The sequence below is a fragment of the Rhincodon typus genome, chromosome 25, assembly GCF_021869965.1.
Source record: "Rhincodon typus isolate 14 chromosome 25, sRhiTyp1.1, whole genome shotgun sequence".
Lineage (NCBI taxonomy): Eukaryota > Metazoa > Chordata > Chondrichthyes > Orectolobiformes > Rhincodontidae > Rhincodon > Rhincodon typus.
Window position 1 is genome coordinate 9357918 of NC_063356.1, and position 26579 is coordinate 9384496.

The 26579-nt window shown below is 43.9% G+C and overlaps 1 protein-coding gene across 1 annotated transcript in view; it reads left to right on the top strand.

Moving 5' to 3' along the window:
* Window positions 1-25274, top strand: part of LOC109924660 (pleckstrin homology domain-containing family A member 6-like) — a 317750-nt gene extending 292476 nt beyond the window's left edge. The window contains exons 11-18 of the mRNA XM_048611808.1: window positions 12735-12800; window positions 14781-14861; window positions 15787-15936; window positions 16505-16606; window positions 16899-17013; window positions 19164-19309; window positions 22715-22894; window positions 25161-25274. Of these exons, the coding sequence (XP_048467765.1) occupies window positions 12735-12800; window positions 14781-14861; window positions 15787-15936; window positions 16505-16606; window positions 16899-17013; window positions 19164-19309; window positions 22715-22894; window positions 25161-25274 (954 nt within the window). The remainder of the gene's footprint in view (window positions 1-12734; window positions 12801-14780; window positions 14862-15786; window positions 15937-16504; window positions 16607-16898; window positions 17014-19163; window positions 19310-22714; window positions 22895-25160) is intronic.
* Window positions 25275-26579: the final 1305 nt, after the last annotated feature.

A 26579-nucleotide genomic window follows, 5' to 3' on the forward strand; every position in this document is an offset into this window, starting at 1 on the left:
CGTGTGTACAGAAAGATCTTGGGGCTGAAGTCCATAGCTCCCTGAAAGTAGCTACGAAAATATATAGTGTGGTAAAGAAGGCATATAGCACGCTTGCCTTTATTGGTCGGGAAATTGAGTACGAGAATCAGGATATCATGTTGCAGCTTTGTCAGACTTTTATTAGGCCACATTTAGAGTATTGCATTCAATTATGGTTACCACATTACAGGAAGGATGTGGAGGCTTTGGAAATGGTGCAGAAGAGGTTTACTAGGATGCAGACTTAATTAGAGGGTATGAGCTATAAGGAGAGGCTAGAAAAACTCAGGTTGTTTTCAACTGAATGGCACAGGCTGAGGGGAGACTTGATAGAAGTCTATAAAATTATGAGATGTATAGAGAAGGTTGACAGTCAGAATCTTCTTCCCAGAGATGAAATGTCTAATACTAGGGGACATGCATTTAAGGTTAGAGGAGGAAAGTTCAAATGAGGTGTGAGGGGCAGGTTTTTTTTTACACAGAGCGGTAGGAGTTTGGAATGTGCTGCCAGGGGTGGTGGTGGAGGCCGGCACAATAGGGGCATTTAAGGGACTTTTAGATAAGCACATGAATATGCAAGGAAAGGAGGGATATGGACCAATGGCAGGCAGAAGGGATTAGTTTCATTTGGCATCATGTTCAGCACAACATCGTGGGCCGAATGGCCCACTCCTATGCTGTGTAGTTCTATGTTCTATGTTCTATTAGTGTAGTACCACTATCAGTATGCTGTTGTCTCCTCTGTTTTAAATGATTGTACAGTGCCTTCACATGGAAGAGTGTCCAAAGATGCTTCACAGCAAATGTGTGGAGAAAGTTTAGGAGAAATAGTTTGAAACATGCTTGAAGAAAGAGATTTAAAGGAGTCCTTTAACCATGGAGGCAGAGTTTGGAAGGATTTAGGGAACCAAGTTACAAAAGTTTGGTGGGGTGCAGCAATTAACGAGGTGAAGCGGAGGAATGTGCTGACCCATGGCATTAGAGAACCAGAGTTCATGGGCTGGGAGAGATTGATGTGCAAGGTTGTGAAGATGAGGATTTTGACTTTGAAGCATTGAGTAGCGGGGAACCAGCCGAAATTGTTGAGATTGGGTGTGATGGGAGAAGAGGAGTTGGGGAATGCATAATGCTGGACAGCTGAGTCTGAAACCTAGGCCTTAGTTAAGACTCAGGTCTGTAACTAAAATCAGATTCAGTTACTCCAGCCATGATAATGGGTGGCCCGGTGGCTCACAGCCTGGGTTCGATTCCACCCTCAGGCGACTGTGCAAACTTCATCCAGACATTCTCCCCATGTCTGTGTGAATTCCCTCTGGGTGCTCAGGTTTCCTCCCACAGTCCAAAGATGTGCAGGTTAGATGGGTTGGCCATGGGAAATTGCCCATAGTGTCCAGGGATGTGCAGGCTAGGTCGGTTAGCCTTGGAAAATGTAGGGTTATAGGGGTAGGATGGGAGGGGGTGGTGTCTGTGTGGGATGCTTTTCTGAGGGTCACTGTAGATCCAGTGGGCTAAATGGCCTACTTCCACATTGTAGGGATTCTATATTTAATTAGCAAGACTGAAAAATCCATGCTTCATTCTTCTCATAGTTTAACAGTGAAAGCTCAAACTTCTTATGTCCATGCTGCAATCGGTATTTGATAGAAATGCAATAAATTTGGCTATGGCCCTTTAGGAACAGAGGCTCAAACTTTAGTTACTAGACCAGTCTTTTGCCTGTTTACATGAGCCCGAGGAGCTGGTGTGCGGAGGGTTTGGATCAGGCTTGCATGCTTCAAAGAATGAAAATCTCTCTTGTCTCCTTGACAATTGGCATGTCACATGGTTTTAACAGTAGTCAATCTGCAGCTGAAATTTAGTTCTGACCTCTGAATTGTATAATGCGTTGTTGCAATTTTAAACATTAACATTCTCAACGTCAATTATAATCCACGGCGGTTTTCCACTGTGCTGCATTCATTGAGGATCAGTACAATTAATCTTAACGACCGTGGACTTTGGACTGGGAGGAATAATCACTTAGGTCTCTTCCTCATGACTATCAACCTCTTGGAAAATGAGCGAGTGTTGACTCTTGAGGATAGATTGGACCCAACCGTGAGGTCATCCACAGTCATCTGGAACCATACACCAGCAAGAGCCAGGGCTTGGAAAATAAGCTGTATGTCCCATCAAAACATTCTCCTAATTAAACTGTCTTCCTTTCCACTTCATGGAATGTGGGCATCACTGGCTGGACCAGCATTTATTGAACTGAGTGGCAGTTTAAAAAAACTACACTGGATAGACTTGGATTGTTTTCCTTGGAGCAGAGGGTACTGACGAGTACATGATTGAGAGGTATAAACTGATGAGGGGTATAGATAGGGGAAACGAGAAGGACCTTTTCCCCTTGTTGGAGCAATCAATGACTGAGGGCATAAATATAAGGTGAGGTGCAGGAGGTTTAGAGAGGGTATGAGGAAAAAATTTTCATCCGGAGGGAGTAGATCTAGAACTCACTGCCTGTAAGGGTGGTTGTGGTAGAAAGCCTCAACATTGAAGAAGTATTTAGGTGTGTACTTGCGATGTCAAGCCATTCAAGGCTTTGGGCCAAGTGCTGGAAAATTGGATTAGAATATTAGGTGGTTGTTTTTGACTATTGCAGACTTCCTATTTCCTTCCTATCGAATCACTGGGGTATATACAACAATTGATGATGGTTATTAATGTCCAGATCTTAACTGAATTCCAAATTTATCACCTGCCGCAGTGGGACTCAAACCCATATCCCCAGAACATTAGGATGGGATCCGGATTAATAGTTCATTAACATTGCCACTAAGCCACCTCCCCAAATGCTCAACTGACAAGCTGAGCTTTCTCCTCATGTTGATTCAACTTTTTTGACTTCAGTAAGAGAACCTGCTGGTGTCCATATTATATCATTGTATTCAATTTTCAGTGTGTGCTTTAACTTTCCCTTAGCTTCCTATGCTGTGTACATTGTAGATTTACTATCATATTGAGGAGCTAGTGTGCACTCAGGCAGATTTGGAGCAGGCCTACATGCCTCAAAGAGTTAGTTAATGGATCAAGAGAATCCCTTTGGCCATTAAATGTCAATTTAGACAGTAGAACTGTCTCTGTTTTCCACAGAAGACTTTCCTTCTTGCAGTAGAAGTAGAACAATGTGTGCAGCAGCTTTTTTGAAATGGTCAACTGCTCATGATTCGGAGGTCTGTTTTATTTACTGTATCCTTAGAGTATCACAGTGTATAGCCGGGCCCTTTTGAACTCTGTAACCATCTGTTCCCTTTCTTCTGACTAACTATTTGTTTTCTTCTTCATTCTGTGCTGTCTAACTCTGTGATTCCTTTTACCCTGTGGCATGACAGGATGAAATTCTAGATCTTCAGTTACAAAGGAAGCTAGAATTTCTGGACCAGCAGGTGGGCCTTGATGTGTAAAACTGTCCAAGTGTCCATTCCCATTGGTCAAACCATCCTGGTGTCCATTCCCATTGGTCTCACTCTCTTGGTGTCCATTCCTATCAGTCAAACTGTCTTGGTGTCCATTCCCATTGGTCAAACTGTCCTGGTATCTATACCCATTGGCCACACTGTATTCATGTCTATTCCCATTGGTCAAACCATCCTGGTGTCCATTCCCATTGGTCAAGGATGAAGTGACAAGGTTGTGAATTGGACATTATCCTTGAGTATGATCCGTGTGATCTGGGAGTTCAAGTCGATAGTACTTAAAAACCATGAGGATCTAAAGTCATAGAATGACACAACACAAGAGACCATTCAGCACATCATTCCCATGCTAGCAATTAATTACAGGACTTTTCTTATAAACAAAATAATTTTTTTCTCATAATTAAGTCGTTATAAATTAGGGTGTAATTCAGAAACAGGTTAGATGGAAATAATCCAAGGGCAGTTTAGAAATGTCTCAAGAGGGTGTTTCATTTTGTGTATCCACAAAATATTCATAATTACTGAATAAAGAGACATTACAATAATTTCTTCAGAACAATAATTAACAGATTGACATTGCCAAGGAGGATAAAACAATCCCTGAGATTATTAATAGTATGTTGTATATGGAGTGAGCTATGGTCGTATCCCTGACTCCAAGTCAGTAGGTTGAGGGGGTCTAAACCCATTCCATATGGATACCTGTGCCAGGGCTATATCCTGGATTCACATCCAGATATTGGTGTACAACCCTTCTGATTATGGGTTGTAGGAAATCCCACTCCCATACAGAACGAACCACCCTATTAAAAATGGCGTTGAACATGGAGGGAGGGTCCGTATCATGGACTTTTCAGCCTACAAGTACTTCACTGTTCTCTATTGATATGAAAGCAACAACAAGATTAATGATAAGTACAGTGTTAATGGTTGAACTATGCAGAACCACATGATACAACTAGGTTCATGACACAACATGCTCCAAGAGACTATGTTCTAGCATTTTGCTCATGAAACAAGCTAAAAAGAAAAGATTATTTAATAACGCATAAACGCACATCAAAAAACATGGTAATAAGAAGGCAATAAAAACATTAAAGGGATTTCTTTAGTGAGGAACAAACCATATCAGTGAGATTTTATTCCAGAGTGATGATCCACATTGAGGGATTGCTTCTCTGAAGGACTAAAAAAAATTGAGTTTTTAGTGATTAACGGTTAGGAATTATATTTTTTTGGGCTACGCTGTTTCCAAGAAGGTAGTGAACCTTGATACTTCTCCTTTGAGTATTTGTTTGTTTCTGTCTTCACTGACATCCTGATAATGCAGTCAAGAGTGTTTTCATCTTGTCAAAGATCTTGTTGTTTACTAATGAATTTGTGTAAATCTTGTCAGGGACCGTGCAGGCAGTTCGATTGAACGTGATTAACCTCACTCTACTTTCATATTTGACACAGATGCTTCACTTGATTTGTTTCCTGTAAATTACCTGCTTTCTCTCCTGTAAGTCTGTCCATTTTGTTTGTACTGCTGCTGTGACAGTTCGAAAGCAACACTTGATGGTGTGGCACTCAGAGTCTGCTCAAGTTTGCATGACTGAAATTATGACCAGCAAGGAAGAAAACGTGTGGGTGGGGAGGTGTGACTGTTCTCTAGAAAAAGATGCCTTATGTGTGATCCAATGGGTTTGATAGCGGAGATGTAAAGAAGACATTTCCACTTAGGGACAGGCACAACATATAGTGGTCATAATTATAAGACGACCACTAATAAATTCAATTGGAAATTCAGGAAAATCCTCTTTACCCATGAAAGAGTGTTTTGAATTTGGAACCTGCTCTGACATGGAATAGTTTAGGCAAATGGCATTGTTACACTTACGGGGAAGCTAGATCAATACCTTAGGGAGAAGGGAATACAAAGATATGATTTTAGATAAAGGTGAAGGAGAGTGAGAGAGACTGGTAACATGCCTACATAGACTAGATGGGCTGCATCAGCTGTTTCAGCTGAAGCAATGTTATGTTTTAGAAAGGGGCATTTAGTCAGCTGTATGTTGGTATTTAAGGGGTTTGAGGTCACACTTGAGGTCAAGCGCACAAAACCAAATTGTGTTAATGTTAATGAACTGGAACTTAATATATTCTCAATGAGAGCTCATCTTAAGGGTATAAATTTAAGGAAAGTGTGCATATTCTAGAACAAGTGAACTCAAGTTATTTACAGTGTGGCTTTGGGTTTACAGTGATATTCTTATGTCTGGGACAATATTTTGATCTCACCAGTTACCGCTGCTGTCACTGGTGCTGTACTGGATTTACAACACAATCCTGCAGCGACTGTAAACCCATAAAAACCGAAAGAGCTGTGGATGCTGTGAATCACGAACAAAAACAAAGTTGCTGGAAAAGCTCGAAACAACAAGGTGCAGGGCTGGATGAACACAGCAGGCCAAGCAGCATCATAGGAACAGAGAGGCTGACGTTTCGGGCCTAGACCCTTCATCAGAAAAGGGGGAGGGGAAGGGGGTTCCGAAATAAATAGGGAGAGAGTGGGAGGCGGATAGAAGAGGGATAGAGGAGAGGATAGGTGGAGAGGAAACAAACGGGTCGAAGAGGCGGGGATGGGGCTAGGAAAGGTGAGTGTAGGTAGGGAGTTAGGAAGGGGATAGGTCAGTCCAGGGAGGATGGACAGGTCAAGGGGGCGGGATGAGGTTGGTCGGTAGGAGATGGAGGTGCGGCTTGAGGTGGGAGGAGGGGATAGGTGGGAGGAAGAACAGGTTAGGGAGGCAGGGACGAGTTGGACTGGTTTTGGGATGCGGTAGGGGGAGGGGAGATTTTGAAACTTGTGAAATCCACATTGATACCATTGGGCTGCAGGGTTCCCAAGCGGAATATGAGTTGCTGTTCCTGCAACCTTCGGGTGGCATCGTTGTGGCACTGCAGGAGGCCCAGGATGGACATGTCGTCTGAGGAATGGGAGGGGGAGTTGAAATGGTTCGCGACTGGGAGGTGCAGTTGTTTGTTGCGAACCGAGCGTAGGTGTTCTGCAAAGCGGTCCCCGAGTCTCCGCTTGGTTTCCCCGATGTAGAGGAAGCCACACCGGGTACAGCGGATGCAGTATACCACATTGGCAGATGTGCAGGTGAACATCTGCTTGATGTGGAAAGTCTTCTTGGGGCCTGGGATGGGGGTGAGGGAGGAGGTATGGGGGCAGGTGTTGCACTTCCTGCGGTTGCAGGGAAAAGTGCCGGGTGTGATGGAGCTGGAGGGGAGTGTGGAGCGGACAAGGGAGTCACGGAGAGAGTTGTCCCTCCGGAAAGCAGATAAAGGTGGGGAGGGAAAGATGTCTTTGGTGGTGGGGTCGGATTGCAGATGGCGGAAGTGTCGGAGGATGATGCGTTGGATCCGGAGGTTGGTGGGGTGGTACGTGAGGACGAGGGGGATTCTTTTTTGGTTTTTATTGCGTGGACGGGGTGTGAGGGATGAGGTGCGGGAGATGTGGGAGACACGGTTGAGGGCGTTCTCGACCACCGAGGAGGGGAAGTTACGGTCCTTGAAAAATGAGGACAACTGAGATGTACGGGAGTGGAATGCCTCATCCTGGGAGCAGATGCGGCGGAGGCGAAGGAATTGGGAATAGGGGATAGCATTTTTGCAGGAAGGTGGGTGGGAGGAGGAGTATTCTAGGTAGCTGTGGGAGTCGGTGGGCTTGAAATGAATATCGGTTTCTAGGTGGTTGCCCGATATGGAGACAGAGAGGTCCAGGAAGGGGAGAGAGGTGTTAGAGATGGTCCAGGTAAATTTAAGGTTGGGGTGGAAGGTGTTAGTGAAGTGTATGAACTGTTCGAGCTCCTCGTGGGAGCACGAGGCGGCGCCGATACAGTCATCAATGTAACGGAGGAAGAGGTGGGGTTTAGGGCCGGTGTAGGTACGGAAGAGGGATTGTTCCACGTAACCTGCTCAGCAGGTCTGGCAGCATCTTTGAAGGAAGAAACAGAGTTAATGTTTCGGGTCCAGTGACCTTTCCTCAGAACCCAGAAAAAACTCTGATTTTTCCTTCACAGATGCTGCCAGACCTGCTGAGCTTTTCCAGCAACTTTGTGACTGTAAACCCATGGTTCATTCTGAATGAGAGAGCTGCGCTGCAGGATATTTTGGGATACGTTACTATAGTAAATGTATTCTATGCCAAACACATTGTGAAGTGAAATTGTTGCTACATGTTCACAAGAAAGTATACGTTTAAAGTGAATGCTACGTTTGGCTCATCCACTGCTCTGCAGTCGGTTTCTATGTATGAAAACACGACTGGAATTCATAAAGTGATACTGTTTTGTAGCACCATTTAATTTGAACTAAATCACCATCTTCCCTCTTGAATTGCTGAGGATTATTTTCAATCCCTGACCCTATAAAGGTATTAATTAGTATGTTTTGAATGAACCACGACTGAAACCGGCAAGTTTTCATTCACTTTCCAATTCAGCATCGTTGATTTTATGGCTCATAATTCTGTTCATTATTTGTTGCCATGCTCAGTATCATTGCAAATAAATGTGCCACATTTATTCCTTCACATAAGCAACTTTCCCTCAAATTTCAATCAATAATAACCACAAAAAGCTTGTACTTACACAGCACCTTATCATGTTTCATAATATGTCTCAAACTGGAGAATCATGAAACATAGAAAGATCATTCAGCCAATGTAAGGTCACCATAGTCCTACTCTTAGAGAGAGATAACTGGTTTTGGTTTTATCTAAGGGTTACTACACCTTGGGTGAGGGGAGGTTGAGAAAGGGAGTCTCTTTGTGGTAATTTCACCTGGTATGAGAATTGAACCCATGCTCTTGGCATCACTCTGCTTTGTAAATCAGCTGTCCAGCCAGCTGAGCTAATCAACCCCACCCCATCCTGCTCAATGTAGCACTGTGATGATTGTCTGAAAAAAACATCAAATAGTTCCAGCCCCCTGATCTACTTCCATAGCTCTGCTAAATATTTCCCTGAAATAGTTAACTATTTTTTTTTCAAACTTTTTCACTGAACCAGCTTCCATTACCCTTTCAAGCAGCATGTTTCAGACTTGGTTAGAAAAAACTCCCTCTTTATCTTCTCCCCTCTCTTTTGCTGTTGTCTTCTGCTTGTTGAACCTGTTGATTTGTAAGTGGCCATTTTGAGTATAGGTGACAATGAGGCAGAGTATCCTTTGTTTACTTGATTAGGAGATAATTAACTTAAAACTTCAAAACCGGCCATTATTCTCTGGACAAGGGATTAGATTACTATAAATACATGAATCTCTCTGAGATTCCCTGCCTTGAAGCATTTTGACACCTGAAATATGCCAGTGAATTGTAAAATGATATACAGGAATGCAGACTGCCAACTGAGGAGTTCCAAGTTCAAAGGTAAAACATGTTTCACACTGAATAAAGCCAGTTGATAATATTGGAGTATTATTTGTTACAAATATTGATGGAAATGAAAATCCAGAGGGCGTATCATGGATACGAGTGATTTCCTTTAGTTTTGTCCTGAGAGTCTTCTGGCAGCGAATTGAGAATTGTAGAGTCACAGCATTGTTACAGCTCAGCAGGAGGCCATTCACCCCTGATGTACTTGCTATTACCTACAGCCAGTCTCCTTTCAGCCAGAGACCAGGTTCAAGTCCACTTTCTTCAGAGGTATGTATTGACATCTCTGGGTTGATTAGAAAATATCTTTGACGTATTCAGAATCGTAAGGGGTCAGTAGAGAAGTGGTTCCAAATGGTAAAAAGATTGAGGACAAGAAGGCACAGATTTAAGGTGATTTTTTTTCTTTTAAAAATCATTCAAGGGATCACTGGCTAGTCTAGCATTTATTGCCCATCCCTGATTGCCCAGAGGGTAGTTAAGTGGGTGAGGACTCGGATGTAGGCCAGACCAGGTAAAGATGGCAGTTTCCTTCCCTAAAGGACATTCGTGAACCAGATTGGCAAAAGAAGCAATGGCAACATGGGGAAAAACCTCATCATGCAATGAGACACTGGTATCTGCAACAAGGTGTCTCAGAGTGTCATAGAATCAGGGAGATCTAAGCACAGAAAAAGGCCCTCATTTCCGCACCAGTCAAAACCAGCCATCTAACTATTCTAATCTCATTTTCCAGCACTTGGTGCTTAGCCTTGTATGCATTGGCATCACAAGTACACATCTAAATACTTTCTAAATGTGATGGGTGTTTCTGCCTCTACCACCCTGACAGGTAGCGAGTTCCAGATTCCCATCACCTTCTGGGTGAGAATGTTTTTCCTTACTTCCCCTCTAAACCTTCTGCTCCTGGGGAGACTAGTGTTGTGGAGCCAGGTTCAAAGCTTTCAAGAAGAAATTGGATTGTTATCTGAAAAGGCAGAATGTGCAGGATTATGGGGAGAAGGCAAGGAAGTGGCACTAAGTCAGTTGCTCCTTTGGAGAGCCAATTCAGATGCAGTGGGCCAAATGGTCTCCTCCTGTGTTGTAACCTTTCTGCAGTTACTTTTCCAAATTGTGAACTCCTTTTATCTGGCTTGTCTCCTCTACACAGTTGTGTTAATTCCTGGGGATTGGCAGCTTTCTTTGTCCAGGCTCTGTAGCAGGAAGGAAAAGAGGTGAATATATGTTTCTAATCAAATGATTACAACAGTTGGAGACATTGCAGTCCTCACTGTATATAACATGCTGAGAACACACAGCTTCTGTTATATAATGAGCTGCTCATTGAAGAGTTTTCTTTGTGTTACCCATAACTACTTTGCTACAACACATTGCTCTGTTTGGTGGCTGCAGTGTACTGTTCAGATTACGAGTTCAAACAATAAATATGTGAATTAAACATGTTTAATTCTTGAACTCGTGTGTATATGTGTGCGTTTGTGTAATGCTATTGCTCAGCAGACCTTTTTAAGAACATAAGCTGTGATTTTGCGGATGATTTTGCAAGGTGGCTTGCCTCAGCAATGTGGAAATGAAAATCCAGAGGGCGTATCATGGATACGAGTGATTTCCTTCAGTTTTGTCCTGAGTTTGTTCTTGCTGATTTTTGTGTACAATGTATGTTATGAGGCAAACTTGGATATTTAAAGTATAATGTTTGAAACAGCACAGTAGCCGTATCAAGAGTTTGTGTCGTCTACTGAAATCACTATTATTAATATCAGCCTTTTGGGATGAATGTGGATTGAAGATTGTTTACTTCTGTAGAACCTGGAATTAAACATGGGTCACCAACTGGGTTTAATTTCTAGAGGCTAGTCAGCTGCTTAGGTAGTTGTGTAATTGGAGCATATTGACAGATGTGACAGTTTTAGGATTTGCTTAAATAGGTGACCTGTGAATAAGACGTTTCGAATATCCCCAAGTCATTGTGTACCTAAACTAGGATTAATTGATGTTTTTCATTTCACAGACTATTTACCTACCCACTTGGCAGGTCCACCTAATGGCTGATAGCAGAAAACACTGAACAAAGACATGTATTGTACAGATGTTTTCAAATGTGATAAAAAGCCTGTGTAGTATATGAGTAATAACACAGTAATTGCTGTTTGTTCCCTTTGAATAAGGAGATTGTCCAACTGGATGGGGACCTCAACATAGTGAACGAGGAGTTTGTTTCTGTACTGACAAGTGCAGGCGATGATAGAACGCTTGAGCTATTGGAATTCTCCAGTTGTTATTGGAGGGAATGACAGGAGACGGTTCATTATAATTCTCTGCACTGAAAACAGAATGAGAAAGGAACTGATGCAGTCAGATTCACAGAATGACAGTGAGTGAATCCATCCCTGATAGGGGATTGTAGAAGTTCTTGAAGAAGGTTCTGAGTACTGTGTCCAGTTCTGGTCTCCCTGTTATAGGAAGGATATTATTAGGCTGGACAGGGTTTAGCAGAGATTTCCCAGAATGTTGCCAGGAATGGAGTGTTTGAGTTATAAGGAGAGGTTGGATAGGCTGGGACTCTCCCATTGGAGCATGGGAGGTTGAGAACTGAGCTTATAGAACTTTATAAAATAATGAGGGGTATAGATCGGTGAATGGCAGATGTATTTTTGGTAAGCTGGGGCTTTCAAGATTGGGGGTGGGTATATTCTTATGAGAGGAGAAAGATTTTAAAAAAGTCATGAGGGGCAGTTTTTTTACACAAAGTAGTTCAAGACTTGAATGAACTTCGGGGGGAGTGGTGGATGCGGGTACAGTTACAATGTTTAAAAGACATTTAGATAAGTACATGAATAAGAAGTATTTGGAGCGATATAGGCCAAGCGCAGGCAGGTGGGACTACTTTAGTTTGGGATTATGTTCAGCATGGACTGATTGGACCAAAGGGTCTGTTTCCATGCTGTATGACTCTTTGACTGGCTAAGGGTCGGTGGGTGTGAAACGTTAACTCTGCTTTCCTTCGCGCAGATGCTGCCAGACCTGCTGAGTTTCTCCAGCAATTTCTGTTCTCGTTTGAGTAGCCATTCCCTAGATTTGAAGGTGAAAATCAATCTCCCACAAAAACAATATAAAATTCTTAAGGAGCTGGACCGGGTGGGAGGATGTTTCCACTAGTTTGTTAGTTTAGAACAAGAGGTCACAGTCTCAGAACAAATGGTTGGTCGTTCAGGAGAAATTATTTCACTCAAATGTTTGCGAATGTTTGGAATCACCTTACCTGTGGATGCTCAGCTATCAACCATATTCCGCACTGCAATCTTTGGTTTTCAGAAGAATAGTTTTTCAGGGGATATTTGGATACTGTGGACAAGTGGAACTGAAGTGACAAGTCAGCCCTGGTTTGGTTGAATTACAGCTCGGGCTCAAGGGGCCAAATGACAACCCTGTTGTCCATATTTCTTGTGTTGCAATGAGAAGGCTGTTTGGTGCATCAGGATTCTACACCATCATAGTGAATTAGACTGCCATGTAGTAACAATTAGGGTTTGTCACTAAAGTGGGGCAGAAAGTGGAGCGTGTTCCTCCTGATTCGAATCAAGTGAATACTCTTTCTAACCATGACCGTGGTTCTGTCTCCATTTGACTGAAGTTTTGATGGCCGTGTTAGATTGCAGAACATGACATTGGGGAATTGGCTTGCTATCGATGCCAACAATTAGCAGGGGTAAGCAAGGAAGCAGCATCTAGTGACTTCAACTTTAAAACAGTACAGAATTGGCAGCTATAAATTAACCCTGTGCGACAATGCAGTCAAGACCCTGATGAATGTCTGATGTTTGTAGGTTCCATATCAGGACAGATTCCAGGACCCACTGGAGCATTACAAAGTTGACGAAGTGGAGATTGACGTGAGTTGCACATATAATTACCAGTCTCCTTTAGAAAGATTATTTCTACAATGCTAGATTCTGACATGATTTGACAGCAAGGGTTTAACAGGCAAACGCACTGTCTCTGTAGGGTTGCTGTCTTGTACTAAGCTATTGATATCCAATTGACAGCAACCTGCCACCTTAAACCAAGCACAAGGAATACTGTTGGTACCAAAGGGTTCACCGGGGAGTAATTGCACAACCTCAAGCCAGGCAAAGAGGGACAATAGTATCCAATCAGAACAAAGACTGGGCCTTTTTGGGAGGATGGGGGTGTGGGGATCATGTCCGTTGCCTCCCCTGCTCCCCTTATAGTTGCAGCTGGACACGGGGACAGGAAGAAATCAGGAAGAAATGATGGTGATTTTCTGTGCACAGTGTTTTTCTTTCCTCTCCTCCTTAATATTAAAGTGTTCCAATCTCCAAATATCTCGGTTGGTTTGTACACTGCTCAGTGTGTGATTGGATCTTTCCAAGGTCTAATGTTCATCCCAGAGAGGAAAACAAGCTCCAGGTGATGAGAGGGATTCAGTTTGGGGCAAAGGAGATGGGGCAGGGACAGGTTTTTGGTGATTGTCTGCGCTTTCTGCTTCTGTTTCTTTAACCTAGTGATCCTGTTCTTGGACAGTGAAGGCAATGAGCAGCCAACAGTGCCTTAGGCTCAATGATGATGCCTCCATGGTTGAATGGCCTGCAGCTACATTTTGCTCGCATTTGAAGGAGTGACCGCTCTGGGATGAATGTAGACCATCGAAATGCACCTATGTCTGAGCCAATGTCCACAGAAGTTGAAAAAATGTTGACAGGTGGAGGATACCACTACCGTGAGATTCACAAGAGTATCCCCAGCTTTGCTTGTGATTTCTCCTGACTGCGAGGGCAGGGTGGGGCGGGGGTTGGTGGCTGGGTTTTGCCTCTTCTCCTCTGAACAGTATCTGATGGTGCAATGGCAATCAGAATCTGAATGACTCATGCTGAAGTTACCTGCACATTACCTGTGCTTAAATGGATCTAACAAGGCACTAATATGAATCTAGTCACAGATTCTTTTCCTGGTAGAAGATTTATTCACAGAATGCAGCATTACATATAGAAACATGGAAACATAGTATATAGGAGCAGGAGTAGGCTATTCAGCCCCTCGAGCCTGCTCTGCTATTCAACAAAATCATGGCAGATCATCCAACTCAGTCCCCCGTTCCCACTTTCCTCCCATATTCAATGATCCCTTTAGTCCTAAGAACTATGTCTATCTCCTATCAAACATCTCTGCCTTCTACCTATCATCGTCCCAGTGTCAGCTGGCTCTTTATATACACCTTTGAGAAAATGATTGCCTAATGAACCAAAATAATTAGTTCACAGCCCCACCAACAAAGACAAAATTCTGAAGGAAACTTGATTAATTAAATTAAGATTTGGTTTTGGAAGGAGATCAGACACTCCCAGCCCATGTGGTGCCCACACGTGATGGAAAGCGTGCCATTGGACACTGGGTGCTCCCTCACCAGGCAGGTAGTCACTTCTAATAACTTCCACTGCAACCCAATACCTAGAAGTGCCAGTGGCCACCTTGACAAAGTTCAGGAGCAGGTCCATTGATTCGCCTGCCCTCCTCCACAACTAGTATCCAACGATCTGGAGCTTGGAACTGTATTGCAATCAAGTATTGAGGAGAACAGTCTCCTAAATTACTGTTCAAGATTCTTAATCAATCCCAACCCTCCACATGTTTATGCTTAACCATAACAATGGAATGAATATAACACTATTAATGATCACACAATCTGATCATTTGCAGCAGGAGCCATTTCTGTGGATGAATGTATGAGGTAGCACAGTGTTAATTGACTACATCTGATGCTTGCAAGATTTGCAAATGTTTAACTTATTGCAGTCTCTGTCAGAAGCTTGTCTCAACGTTGACTTCATTTTCATTATTCTTTTGGGAAACAGAAACTGCTGGGGCGACTTTGTGAGCAGAGCAAGAACCAACGGGATCAGGAGAAATGGGTCCTGCAGCTTCGGAAGGAGAAGGTACCCTAATGTTTTGTAGCTCCCTGGATAGCTTCCTCATGTCCGCTTTCTTGGACCATTGGTAAAGGAGGGCCCTTTGTCCACATTGCCCTTGTACCCTTCCTGCCCAATGGCTCGGTTCCATGCAATATGTCCAGGGATTTGGACAACTGGCTAGAATGTGCACACCTTGTAGACTGACTTCAGACTTTGTTAAATTAAATACTTTCGAGGTTTGAGAAATGAACATAAGCATCAGTATACTGTACGTTTATTGTGGTTACAGACTGTTTCTCTTTGAAACGTCAAAAATGACAGGCAGTCGTGTCAGCTGTGTTGAACTACAATATAAATTAGATATGAATGTTAACTGTTTATGTGCCATTTTGTCCATGATACCTTTACTCTCTCTGCCTTTATCTCTCTGACTCTTTCTCTGTCCTCCTTTCTTGATCTCTCCCTTCCTCTCTGTACATCTGTCCTTCTCTCTTGACTCTTTTCTATTTCTCTATCCTCTTTGCCTCTTTTTCTCGCTTTCTCAGATTCACATGGATTCCCTATTTTAAACAAGGTAGAGTCTTTATATGTACTGCAGCAAATAGCACACATATGACTGCAGTCACCCCAAACACTCTTCATAAAAGCAGCATTATTCTGTGAGTGGAGGATAATTATGTGGTACAAATGGTGATGGTTTCTGGGATGATTGATGGGCGGGGAGGAGAGGGCTTGGGGCTGACTCAATCACTCCCAATCAGGACAGAACTTGCACATAGCCACAGCATGCTTATTGAATCTGTGTCCTTTCTATACCTGAAGTTCCTCAATGTCCCTATCTGCCCCATCAGCTACTTGCTGCGGGCAAAAGAGAAAAAAGAGTGTTTTTTTTTAATGATAGTTGAATCCAAATCAGAGCATTTTCTTGGCTGTTCCTTTCGTACTGCAGGAATCCCTGGAAAGTGCCTTGGAGAAAACCCACCGGGAAATGGAGATGTACCCTAACCAGCCAGGTTACACTGAGCAACTCGTACAGAAAAAAGAGTCTCTACAGAATCAGTTGATCAACATTCGCGGGGAACTCTCGCAAGCAACCACGGTACGGGAGCTGAGTTAGCGCGAGGTCACGAGGGCTGGAGGAGGGGCTGGGGGTCTGCAGTTGTGTTTGACCCGTGAGGCTTGACTGTCTTGGCAGTCTTGGGAGTTTGGCACTTGGCCTAATTGAAAGCGTTGGAAAGGAGCGTGCGTTTGCTAGATAATGCAGGCACGTTGCTAGGTGTTCATACCTTGCCCGGTTGACTGAAGCAAATTCAGAACGGAGACTGGCCTGGACAAGAGTGATTCAACACTTTTAAATCAAAACAAACATAGCTGCCCCCCACAACAGGCAAACCAGCCTGCATTTGCACAGTTAGCAACAGAGGTATAAGCAAATCTCAGCTATTTTAGTAGCGAGCGCTACCTCCAAGACCATGCGTCCCTGTTTATTACTACAGCCATGGCTTATTGATGACAACATCTGTGAAGTTGGAAGCCAGTTAGAGATGTAAAAACACATGGTAATTATAGAATGTACTTGTTTCTTTAATGACGCGTCGAGATTTTTTCACAAGAAAATAGTATTGACTTGTATTCTGGTCCTGCTTTGTGCGTTGCATGCATTTTAGGCCTTTGCAAACACAAAGATGGAGTGCGATGCCCTCAAAATGGAGCTGTCCATCATTCACAATGACTTATGGGAGCAGCTGAACAGCCCCATGGGAATGCAGGTAACACTGCCATAAACTCATAAGCAAAGGTAAACTGGTAAAATAATCAATTATCATCCACATCGAAGAAACGTTGGAGAGGGCTAAGTGCAAGGTTAGCCCATTAATCTTCTCGCCCATCCTAATTCATCAAGATAAAGCCTACTGTAACTGTGCAATCAAGCACTCTAAATGATTTTGAATTTCGCTTCATAGCACTTTCCGCTCCTGTGGAGGAAGCTAATCGAGGATGTGATTTCAGTCAAGGCATGGGAAGGGAGTCTGACCTGGGGTTTGTAATCATTTTTTTCAGGATGAGGTGGGGCACAAGCACATTCAGAAGGAGCTGTGGAAAATTCAAGATGTCATGGAGGGACTACGGAAGTCTTATCCCGATCGAATTACAACGGAGCCCCTTAAACAGCACGGTATGGCAATTCCCAGCATTTGGACAGGGTGTGGGCATCAGTGTACAGTACGGCAATATACACCAGAGCCCAAGGACTGAGGCTGCAGAGGGGTGCAGTGCCCAGGTTAGGAAGGCAGGATCACTGTGCTTGGGTCTGGGGGCCTGGACCATAAGACCTGGGAGCAGAAACAGTCCATTCAGCCCATCAAATCTTCTCTGCCATTCAATGACATCATGGCTGATCCAATAATCCTTGGTTCCATTTTCCTGCCTTTTTCCCATAACTCTTGATTCCCTTCCTGGTTAAAAATCTCAGGTTTGAATGTACTTAATGATCCAGATTCGACAGCCCTCTGCGGTAATGAATTCCACCAATTTACAACCCTCTGAGAGAAGAAATTCCTCTTTGACTGCATCTTAGTACTCTGAGATTATGCCTCAACCAAAAACGACACTGGGGTCTGCAATTTCTGCCCCTGGCCCTGGTGGATGGTGTATTACTGTCGTGGGCAGATATGCTAGTGAAATGTGAATTCACTGTGGGTCAACACTAAAAGGGAAAACCGAGTTACCGATTTACTTCCAAAAATATGTGCATCATGAACTGACGTCAGCCTGATTTCAGGATGAACATTCCTATTACACCAAGTTCTGTACCAGGAGAATTCATTTGTAATACACGACACAGTTGCCCTGACTGCAGATTGACAAGACCTGAATTTAAAGGTGCCATCCTTGGATCAGTGGGTTGCACCTTTATATCTAAAGTCTTTTCAAGTCCTACTCTGGAGACTTGAACACATAATCTAGGCTGACATTCCTGGTGTCATACTGAGGGAGTACTGCAGTGTTGGACGTGCTATCTTTCGGGTGAGACTCTATGCCAAGGCTCTTTGTGCCCACTCAGTTGGACATCAAAAATGCCAGGACAGAATGTGCAGTAGAGCAATGAGGTTCTCCCTCATGTCCTGACCTTACCTCCCAAGTTACGCCTAAAACAGCTGATCTGATGATGCATTTTAATGCTATTTGTGGGAGCTCCCGGGGCAGTGGGGGCTGTGTGTGTGTGTGTGTGTGTGTGTGTGTGTGTGTGTGTGGGTGGTAATGGATACATTACAGCAGTGAATATGCTTCCAAAGTGCTTGTCTGTCTGTTAAGCACCATAGGACATCCTGCAGTCTTGGAGATCCAGTGTAAATGCAAGTCTTTCTTTTCCCTTTCTCAACATTTTAATGTGTTTGAGATCGAGGTTGGGAGGTGAAGGTGAAGGGCAGAAGGTTTAGAGGGGATTGGAGGAAAACCGTTTTCACCAAGAAGGTGGTGGTAATCTGGAAGTCACTTCCTGGAAAAGCAGTGGAGTGGGGCAACGTCACAGCCTTTAGAAAAGTAGGCAGATGAGCGCTCGAAATGTCATAACATTTGAAGCAATGAGTCAAGTGGTTGAAAGTGTGAAGACAGGTTGGTGCAGACTTAATGGGCCAAACAGTTTCTTCTGTGCTGTACGACTCTGTGCCCCCATGATACATTGCAAACCTAATGCTCCTCACAATGCTTTGGACCTATGGCAATGGCCTAGTGGTATTATTGCTGGACTGTTAATCCAAAGACCCAGATAATGTTCTGGGGACCCGGGTTCGAATCCCGCCATGGCAGATGGTGGAATTTGAATTCAATAAATATCTGGAATTAACAATCTAATGATGACTGTGAATCCATTGTTGATTGTTGGAAAAACCCATCTGGTTCACTAATGTCCTTTAGGGAAGGAAACTGCTGTCCCTACCTGGTCTGGCCTACACGTGAATCCAGACCCACAGCAATGTGGTTGACTCCGAATTGCCCAGAGGGCAATAAATGTTGTCTAGCCAGAGACATCCTCATCCTGTGAATGAATAAAGGAAAAAAAAACCACACACTAACTCTGCCATTGCTGTAGACTCAATACAGTGAATCTATGATGAAGGCACATAATAGAAAATTTAGCGTTCCATCTTCTTGCGGTGATTTCTTGAGGACACATAGTGGTGATTTTGAGTAGTTATGGGTAGTGCTTTCCAGATGATGTGCCAAGATACCCGGAAAATTGGATAGGCTCCGTAAACTGTGGGTGGTGCGCGGAAAATGAATATTTAGTTTCTCTAATCACGATCCTCTTCTTTCTTTTCACAGCGACAAGTGCCCAAATGGGCACCTTCAACTCGAACAGTCCTGCCAGCCCTCTGAGCTCCACCAGCCTCACCAGTCCACTGAGCCCCTTCTCCCCCATCTCTGAGTCACAGGTTTCTGCTCAGCAGACAGCCAAGGAGGTAAGCCCTGTGAGCCCTGACTCAGAACGGACAAACCACAACCCGTTCTTGTGGTAGAACAGCGGGTTTTAGTGACATCCCCATCGCCCTGGAAAGGGCATATTTTCAGTGTGCGAGAAATGGGTTGTTATTGGTTGTATCAACTTCACAACTTACCAGCATTCTGATCCATTTCCCTTGTGCTGTCAGCCAGTGGTAATTGGTATTTAACCAAAGCATTGGAAAAGCATTTAAAATTAATGGGATATCAGACCTAACAGAAATTGTATTTAACCCTGCTATTGTGAGCGAGTGCTGATGTTGAGTCATACTGTTGTGTCTGCTGATAATTGTAATCGAGTGGCACAAGTAAATTTTGAAATAAAAACAAAGTGCTAGAGAAACACAGCAGGTCTGGCAGCATCTGTCGCAAGAGAAACAGAGTCAGTGTTTTGAGCCCAATATGATTTCTCCAGAGCTTGTATCAAAACCATCGGCATGGAATGGTACCCAGAAACCAGTTGATCCATTTCAAATTACAAGGAAACAAGGGTTTGGCAATAACCACTGAGAACATCAAGCCCGCACCTTCTGACCATGGCTTCGACTCTAGCTTATCTATCGTCGTGAGGGAAAGCAAACATAATTGGTTCTTGATGGCTTAAGAACAATCAAGGAGTAGTCTTGCGGCACAGTGGTAGTGTCCCTACCTCTGGACCAGATGCCCCAGAGTTCAAGTCCTGTCTGCTGCCATAACATGTCTGAATAGGTTGGTTAAAAACATCTAAAAGTAATCAAGCACGGTTGCAATGATCATATCTGTACTGTTCAATGCGACCTACTGTCCTCTAGAAACATAACTGCCCTTCACTCTTTCCCATCCCCTTACTCCCTATACCTAGCAGTGGAGGAGTAACTGTGTTCTGTAAAAAAAAAAGTGTCTGTTTAACAATTGTTAAAACGCCTGCATATTAATCTCCAATCAATGATTTAGACAGTTGAGGGTCCCATCTTCCACTGCTGCTTCCTTTTTTAAACCCCTTCTCTAAATGCAAACCTAAAGTTCCATCCAATTTTAATCATTTTGTCTTTAGTGTTCGTCCTTTACCCAGAAACCAACAATAGAGAAGCAATCACCAGGATTTAAAAATTAATGATAACCAACTGATTGATTGTCAAGAAAAACCCATCTGGTTCACTCAGAGATAGTAGGAACTGCCGATGCTGGCATCAGTGTGGAGCAGGAGGAACACAACAGGCCAGGCATCATCAGAGGAGCAGGAAAGCTTTTAATGTCCGATATGGCAGAGTAAAATCTTTAGTTGAGGTCGTGGATCCTGCGAAGAATTAAAGTCTGTTCCTCTGATGCTGCCTGGCCTGCCGTGTTCCTCCAGCTCCACACTGTGTTACCTTCTGGTGCACTAATGTCCTTTAGGGAAGAAAATTATCATTCTAACCAGGTCTGGCCTCCATGTGACTCCAGGCCCACAGCAATGTGGTTCACTGTCAATTGCCCAATAGGGATGGGGAGTGAATGCTGGCCTAGCCAGTGATGCCCACATCCTATGAATGAATTAAAACAAAAAAGTAGGAAATAGGAGAGCCAAGGGCCACAAGAAAGAAAATAAAAGAATTTGAAAAGAAATTGACAAAAGGATGGAAAAGAAACACAAATAAGAAGGAGGGGATTCTGATCCTGTTACTTTCCAGTCAGTAATTTGGCAAATGATCCCAGTGTTCCTGTTGTGGCAGTATCACAGAATCCCGACAGTGTGGAAGCAGGCCATTTGGCCCATCAAGTTCACACTGGCCCTCCAAAAAGCATCCCACCCAGACTCACCTCATCCCTGTAACCAGGAATTTTCCATGGCCAGCCCACCTAGCCTGCACATCCCTGGACACTATGCGCAATTTAGCATGGCCAATCTGCTTAACCTGCACATCTTTGGACTGTGGGAGGAAACCCACACAGACACAGGGAGAATGTGCAAACGCCACACAGACAGTCACCCGAGGCTGGAATCGACCGCGGGTCTTTGGCACTGTGCTGCAGCAGTGCTGACCACTGAGCCACCGTGCTGGTACGTCATCTGAATGCTGTTTCTGTATGATGTTCTATTCAGCCATTCTCTAATTACTGCATGTTGTACTAACAAACAATCAGGTGTGGCCTTCATTCTATCCTTTCACTTCCAGGACTTGAGGTGGGGAAGGCTCAACCCAAGCCACTTGAGATGGAAGCCCATTCTCCTGAACAAGGATTCTAGTTGGAATAATTTTGAGGATAGGATTTGGGGAAGGAGAAGAACAGTCCCAATCTAATTCCTGCCGCTCAGCAGTTCAGAGGCAAAAGAAAAAACTGTTCAGGCCACACAATGGGGTTCTAGAATAGCCATACAGTTTCTGACTGCCTCCTTTCATTTGCACATGTTGTTGTTTCCACTTCAGTATTCTCCTAAAACAAAGAGATCTCCAGTTTCCCTTTAGGTAGCTAGCTCTGTCACTCAGAAGCTAGGATGAGGAGTCCTAGACGTGTGTTAATATTTGCAAGGATTCCGCACATGAAAGAGTTTGAAAACTACTGTTGTCAGGCATGTTGCAAAGCCACTGCTTGTAAGACATGTTGGTGCAGAGTAGAAAGAATTTGCAGACAGCTTGTGCGGTACCTATTAGGTAGTATCTTGCACTCCAGCTGGGCTCAGAAGTGAACAGTGTCTAAGCAACAGTTGAGCCAACGTAGTTTGTCTAACCATCAATCTTCCAGGAGACTGAAGGTTAAAACCTGTGTGTCCTCCTGATCTTTACCCAGTGACCAATGTTCGGAAGTGTGTACGGACAGGTAACTCTTAGGGATAGAATGGGGTTCATCTGTTTTGCAAATATTCAGGTAGCCACTTACACTGTATATAAATGATGACCACTTGCATAAAATGTCAGGTGACCACCTAGTGTCCGAAACACCAACCTCCCCACACCCGTATGAATTAGCGACCTGTATCAGTGACTGAGTCACTGCCTGTAAGGGTAGTTGAGGCAGAAACCCATATAACATTGAAGAAGTATTTAGATGTGCCCTTGCGATACCAGGGCATACAAGGCTATGGGCCAAGTGCTGGAAAATGGGATTAGAATCGTTAGGTGGTTGTTTTTGACTGAAGTAGACTTGGATCCAGCTCCAAATGTGCTGGAGATCCCTATGATTCTATATGTCAGAGAGAAAGAGAACCAATGGAGAACTGTTTCACCTCCAACCATGCACACCAACATTTAAAGGATACACCAAGATACAACCCTACGTATTCACTAAAACGTTGAGCTCCTCCTTGTTGCTTCATTTCAAAGGTGAAGCCTTCCAAAGACTAAACTCCTCTTGCTCACTCACTGTCTTCCTGGCTTTGCAGTTACTCTTTATGCTTTGCTCGCTCTTTGTCTCAGGAAACCCGCCCGCCACGACCTCCCCTTCCACAGTCCTACCTGCCTCAAGGGTCGCTGCCTGTAGTTCCTCCTCTTCCCACTGAGAGCAGCCTCTGGGCGTACTCTATCGAGGACATCTGGGAGCAGGCGGAGAAAGGGAAGACAACCTTGGAGATGAAGAGAATGGAAGGAGGCACGGCAGTAAGTGGCTGGCCAGGCCACTGTCTACATCAGTCCCAAGTCTTGTGGTTTCCCATCCATTTAGTCCTGCTCATGTGATTTCAAGGCATGAAATAAGCAGAATACAAAGGAACACAAGGCAGTGTTGACATTAGTCTTTGTGCATGGAATAATGGTGACAGCAGTTCTCATTCAGTTATACTGATATGGATCAATTGTGCATGGCAGCATAGTTAATGAGTGTCTCTATAATACAGGAGACCCAAATCAGGTTTACTAGACACAGGATGATGCTGATCTCCTCAAAGTTTTTAATGTAAGAGCAGACTGTTATTTGCTAACATAATAAAAAGAACTTGCATTCCTGGAGCACCTTTAACTCAATAAGACGTATCAAGGTGCTTCAAAGAAGATTTAGTCACTTCAGACAGGTAAAGCAAAAGTTTAATCAAATGAAGCAGCTTTAAATCTCTATGCCTCATTCCTGAAGGAAAGCCTGGAGCCCAAGAGGCTGAGGCAGCACAGAGGGAGGAAATTTGGGGTAGGGCACAAGAGGCCCGAATTGGAAGAGTGTGATGGTCCCAGAGGGTTGTAGGACATGACAGAGTTAAGGGGGACTGGTGAGGAAGTAGAGGGTTTGGGAAAGAAGGGTGAAGATTTAAAAATCATGGCATTGTCAGATCAGGATCCAAGCACATATCAGAGGCAACAAGAGTAATAAGTGAACAGAAACTTCTATTAATAAGTCAGTCATAACTTGATAATTGGAAACTCCTTATTTCATGCCTGTTTGTTGTAGCCGATGTGTTGTAATTTGGTGTATTTCCTTTTGAATTTAATGTGTGATTCATCAAACTGTGGGCATAGTGTCTCAATCGACCATTACACAGGGCACTTTGATTTGTTCAGCAGGGTTCCTGTAGCAGGCGCCGTTCGCTACATTTGAGATGTAGTAGTAGCAAGTCATCATGGGGATCATCATCTTTGGCTAATAAAGGTGGGCAGCCATGGGAACTGTGCAGTTGTTGAGTTTATCCAAAACAACTTTGTTACTCCTGTGCATTTCGAATTTTCCATCAGGATAGGGACAGAATGCAACAAACAAAAGCCATACAATGTCTGTGAACCTTCCTTATAAATTGCTCACCTTTTAAAAATTGTAAGGAGTGGTCACAAAGGCATGCAGGCCTTTTGTAGGATTTTGTTCCATTAAACAATCATCAGATTTCGCTCTACCTTCTAGCGGCCATAGTACAGAGAGGAGGCTAGTAAATTTGGGAGCTAGTTACTGTTGAATTACAGGTATTGTTTACTGACTGGTTTTGGCTGAATTTGTGGTAGTGCAGGGTCACACAGGGATTATAGTGTCACCATCCCTGCTTTGGGAAATGGATTTTTGTCCAGTCTAGTTGGGGAGAAGGAAGCCTCATTTCTTTAATCCTGTCTTGACAAGGATTTGTCACCAATGGTGATGCTTTCATTGTCAAATAGCCAAAGCCCAATGAAATGGCCTGGAAACATGTCCACTTCTAGTAAGGGCCAATGGATCAAGGGCTTATTTTAACACTGGTCCCATCACTTCCCCCAAAACCTAAGGGACAGCCAACATTGAGTAACATTGCCATTCCCATACCCAGCCACCAACGATTGACACAGTGCATAGGTACCATGAAATGGAGATCTTCCTGATCTGAATGGTTCATTCGCTTGTTAAATGTCTTGGGCGATTGAGCTCTCTTTCCTCTTCTAATTTAAAGTAGTCACAAAGGCGATAAGGATCGTGAATCCAATTGGCTTTGAATTTACCAGGAAAACAGGCCACGCATCTTTTGCTTAAAGAAAACATGAGTAACTTGGTTCAGCTAACTCTTCTATTTAGATGTGAAACCAGCGCAAATTCTAACTGATCGGATCAGTTACGCTGGTGGCTCTCCAGCACATTGGCTAAACAATCAGCTTCAAACAGAGAGCTTGCTTTCTGCCTCATTGGGTTTAACAGGGCTTTCCTGTCTATAATTTCAGAGAAGAGTCCACAATATGGATTCATACACTTGGACTTTGGATTGAAAGCCTCCTGCTGACCTGCCCCTAACCTCAAATTGTTCACACCCTTAATTCAAGGGAGGGGACCTTCTGATGTTGAGCATGTTCCAAAGGAGCAGGATTCTTCGCACCCATCCCCCACTGCCCACCTTTTCTCCCTAGTCAGTCCACAAGGGCTGGCACCTCAGCTTCTGTCTTGGCTGTCTCAGACCTGATGTTTTGTTTTTTGTTTTGTTTCTCGCAGAAATTGGGTCTTGAGGGATCCAAGAAGGAAGGTCGTTTGATGTTGCATCCCAGCTTGGAGGGTAACAAGCAGGACGTAGAAGCTGAGAAACACAACAAAGGTACGATCTGCTAGAGACCAAGTGGACGTGTTCCCTGGGTTATGGGAGCTCTTGTTTGGGTATTGAGATGTAGTAAATCTAAACCAGGCTTGTTCAGTTTTGCAGCGGAGCTTTTAATAACCTCATCCACAGCTTGAACATCCAGCTAGGATGGTGCCAGTTGTTTAATTAAAGCTTCTTGTTTTCCAAAGCCTACTCCATTGCTCATAAAACACTCCATGACGTTGAGGGTATGTTACATTTGTATAGCACCTTCAGTAGGAGGCACCATCCCAAAACGTGGAGGAGCGTAATCAAACAAAATTTGGCCCCAAGCCACGTTAGGTTCCATTAAGTTTGGTGACCAAAGGTTTGGTGAAGGCAATGGTTCATAAGGACCATGATAGAAGAAGGAGAGAAATGGGAGCTTTAGGGAAGTTAGTCCAGTGTAGGAGGCCTTTGCAGCTGAAGGCACCGTCAACTATTAAGTATTGCAAATTGGAGAGGCCAGAATTGAAGGAGTGTGGATATTTTTTGGGATTGTTGGCCAGCAAATATAGGGGTGGCGGCCAAAGGAGCCTTGGCGAGAGCAAGGGCACAAGCAGCAGAGATTTGGATTAGCCCTGCAAAGGGCAGAATGCTGCAGAGAGCCAGGATTGCCTGGGACGAGCCAAATCTATCAGCCAATGCGGATTGATCCTTTTTTTTATGGACAGGGCAATTTTCCACATTGTTGGGTAGATGCCAGTGTTGCAGCAGTACTGGAACAGCTTGGCGAGAGGTGCAGCAGGTTCTGGAGCACGAGTCTTGAATTCTGTTGCTGAAATGTTTTCAGGGCTCATAGACTATGCAGAAGCCAGTGCCTCCAACCATTTCTTAATGTCACATGCACTGAATTGGTTGAGCCGAAGATTGGCATGAATGATGCTGGGAACCTCAGGAGGAGACCGAGGTTGATCCTTTACTTGACACTTCTGGCAGAAGATGCTTGTAAATGCACCATCCTTATGTTTTGCACTGAGGTGCTGGGCACATCTTCTCTAGTGATTTTGTTTAATTGTCAATACATTTCATTTTTTTTCTTATTCATTCACGGGATGAGGGCGTCGCTGGCTAGGCAGCATTTATGGCCTATCAACCACATTGCTGTGGGTCTGGAGTCACATGTAGGCCAGACTGGGTAAGGATGGCAGTTTCCTTCCCTAAAGGGCATTAGTGAACCAGATGGGTTTTTCCCAACAATCAACAATGGATTCATGGTCATCATTAGACTCTTAATTCTAGATATTTAATTCAAATTCCACCAACTCTCGTGGCAGGATTCGAACCCAGGTCCCCAG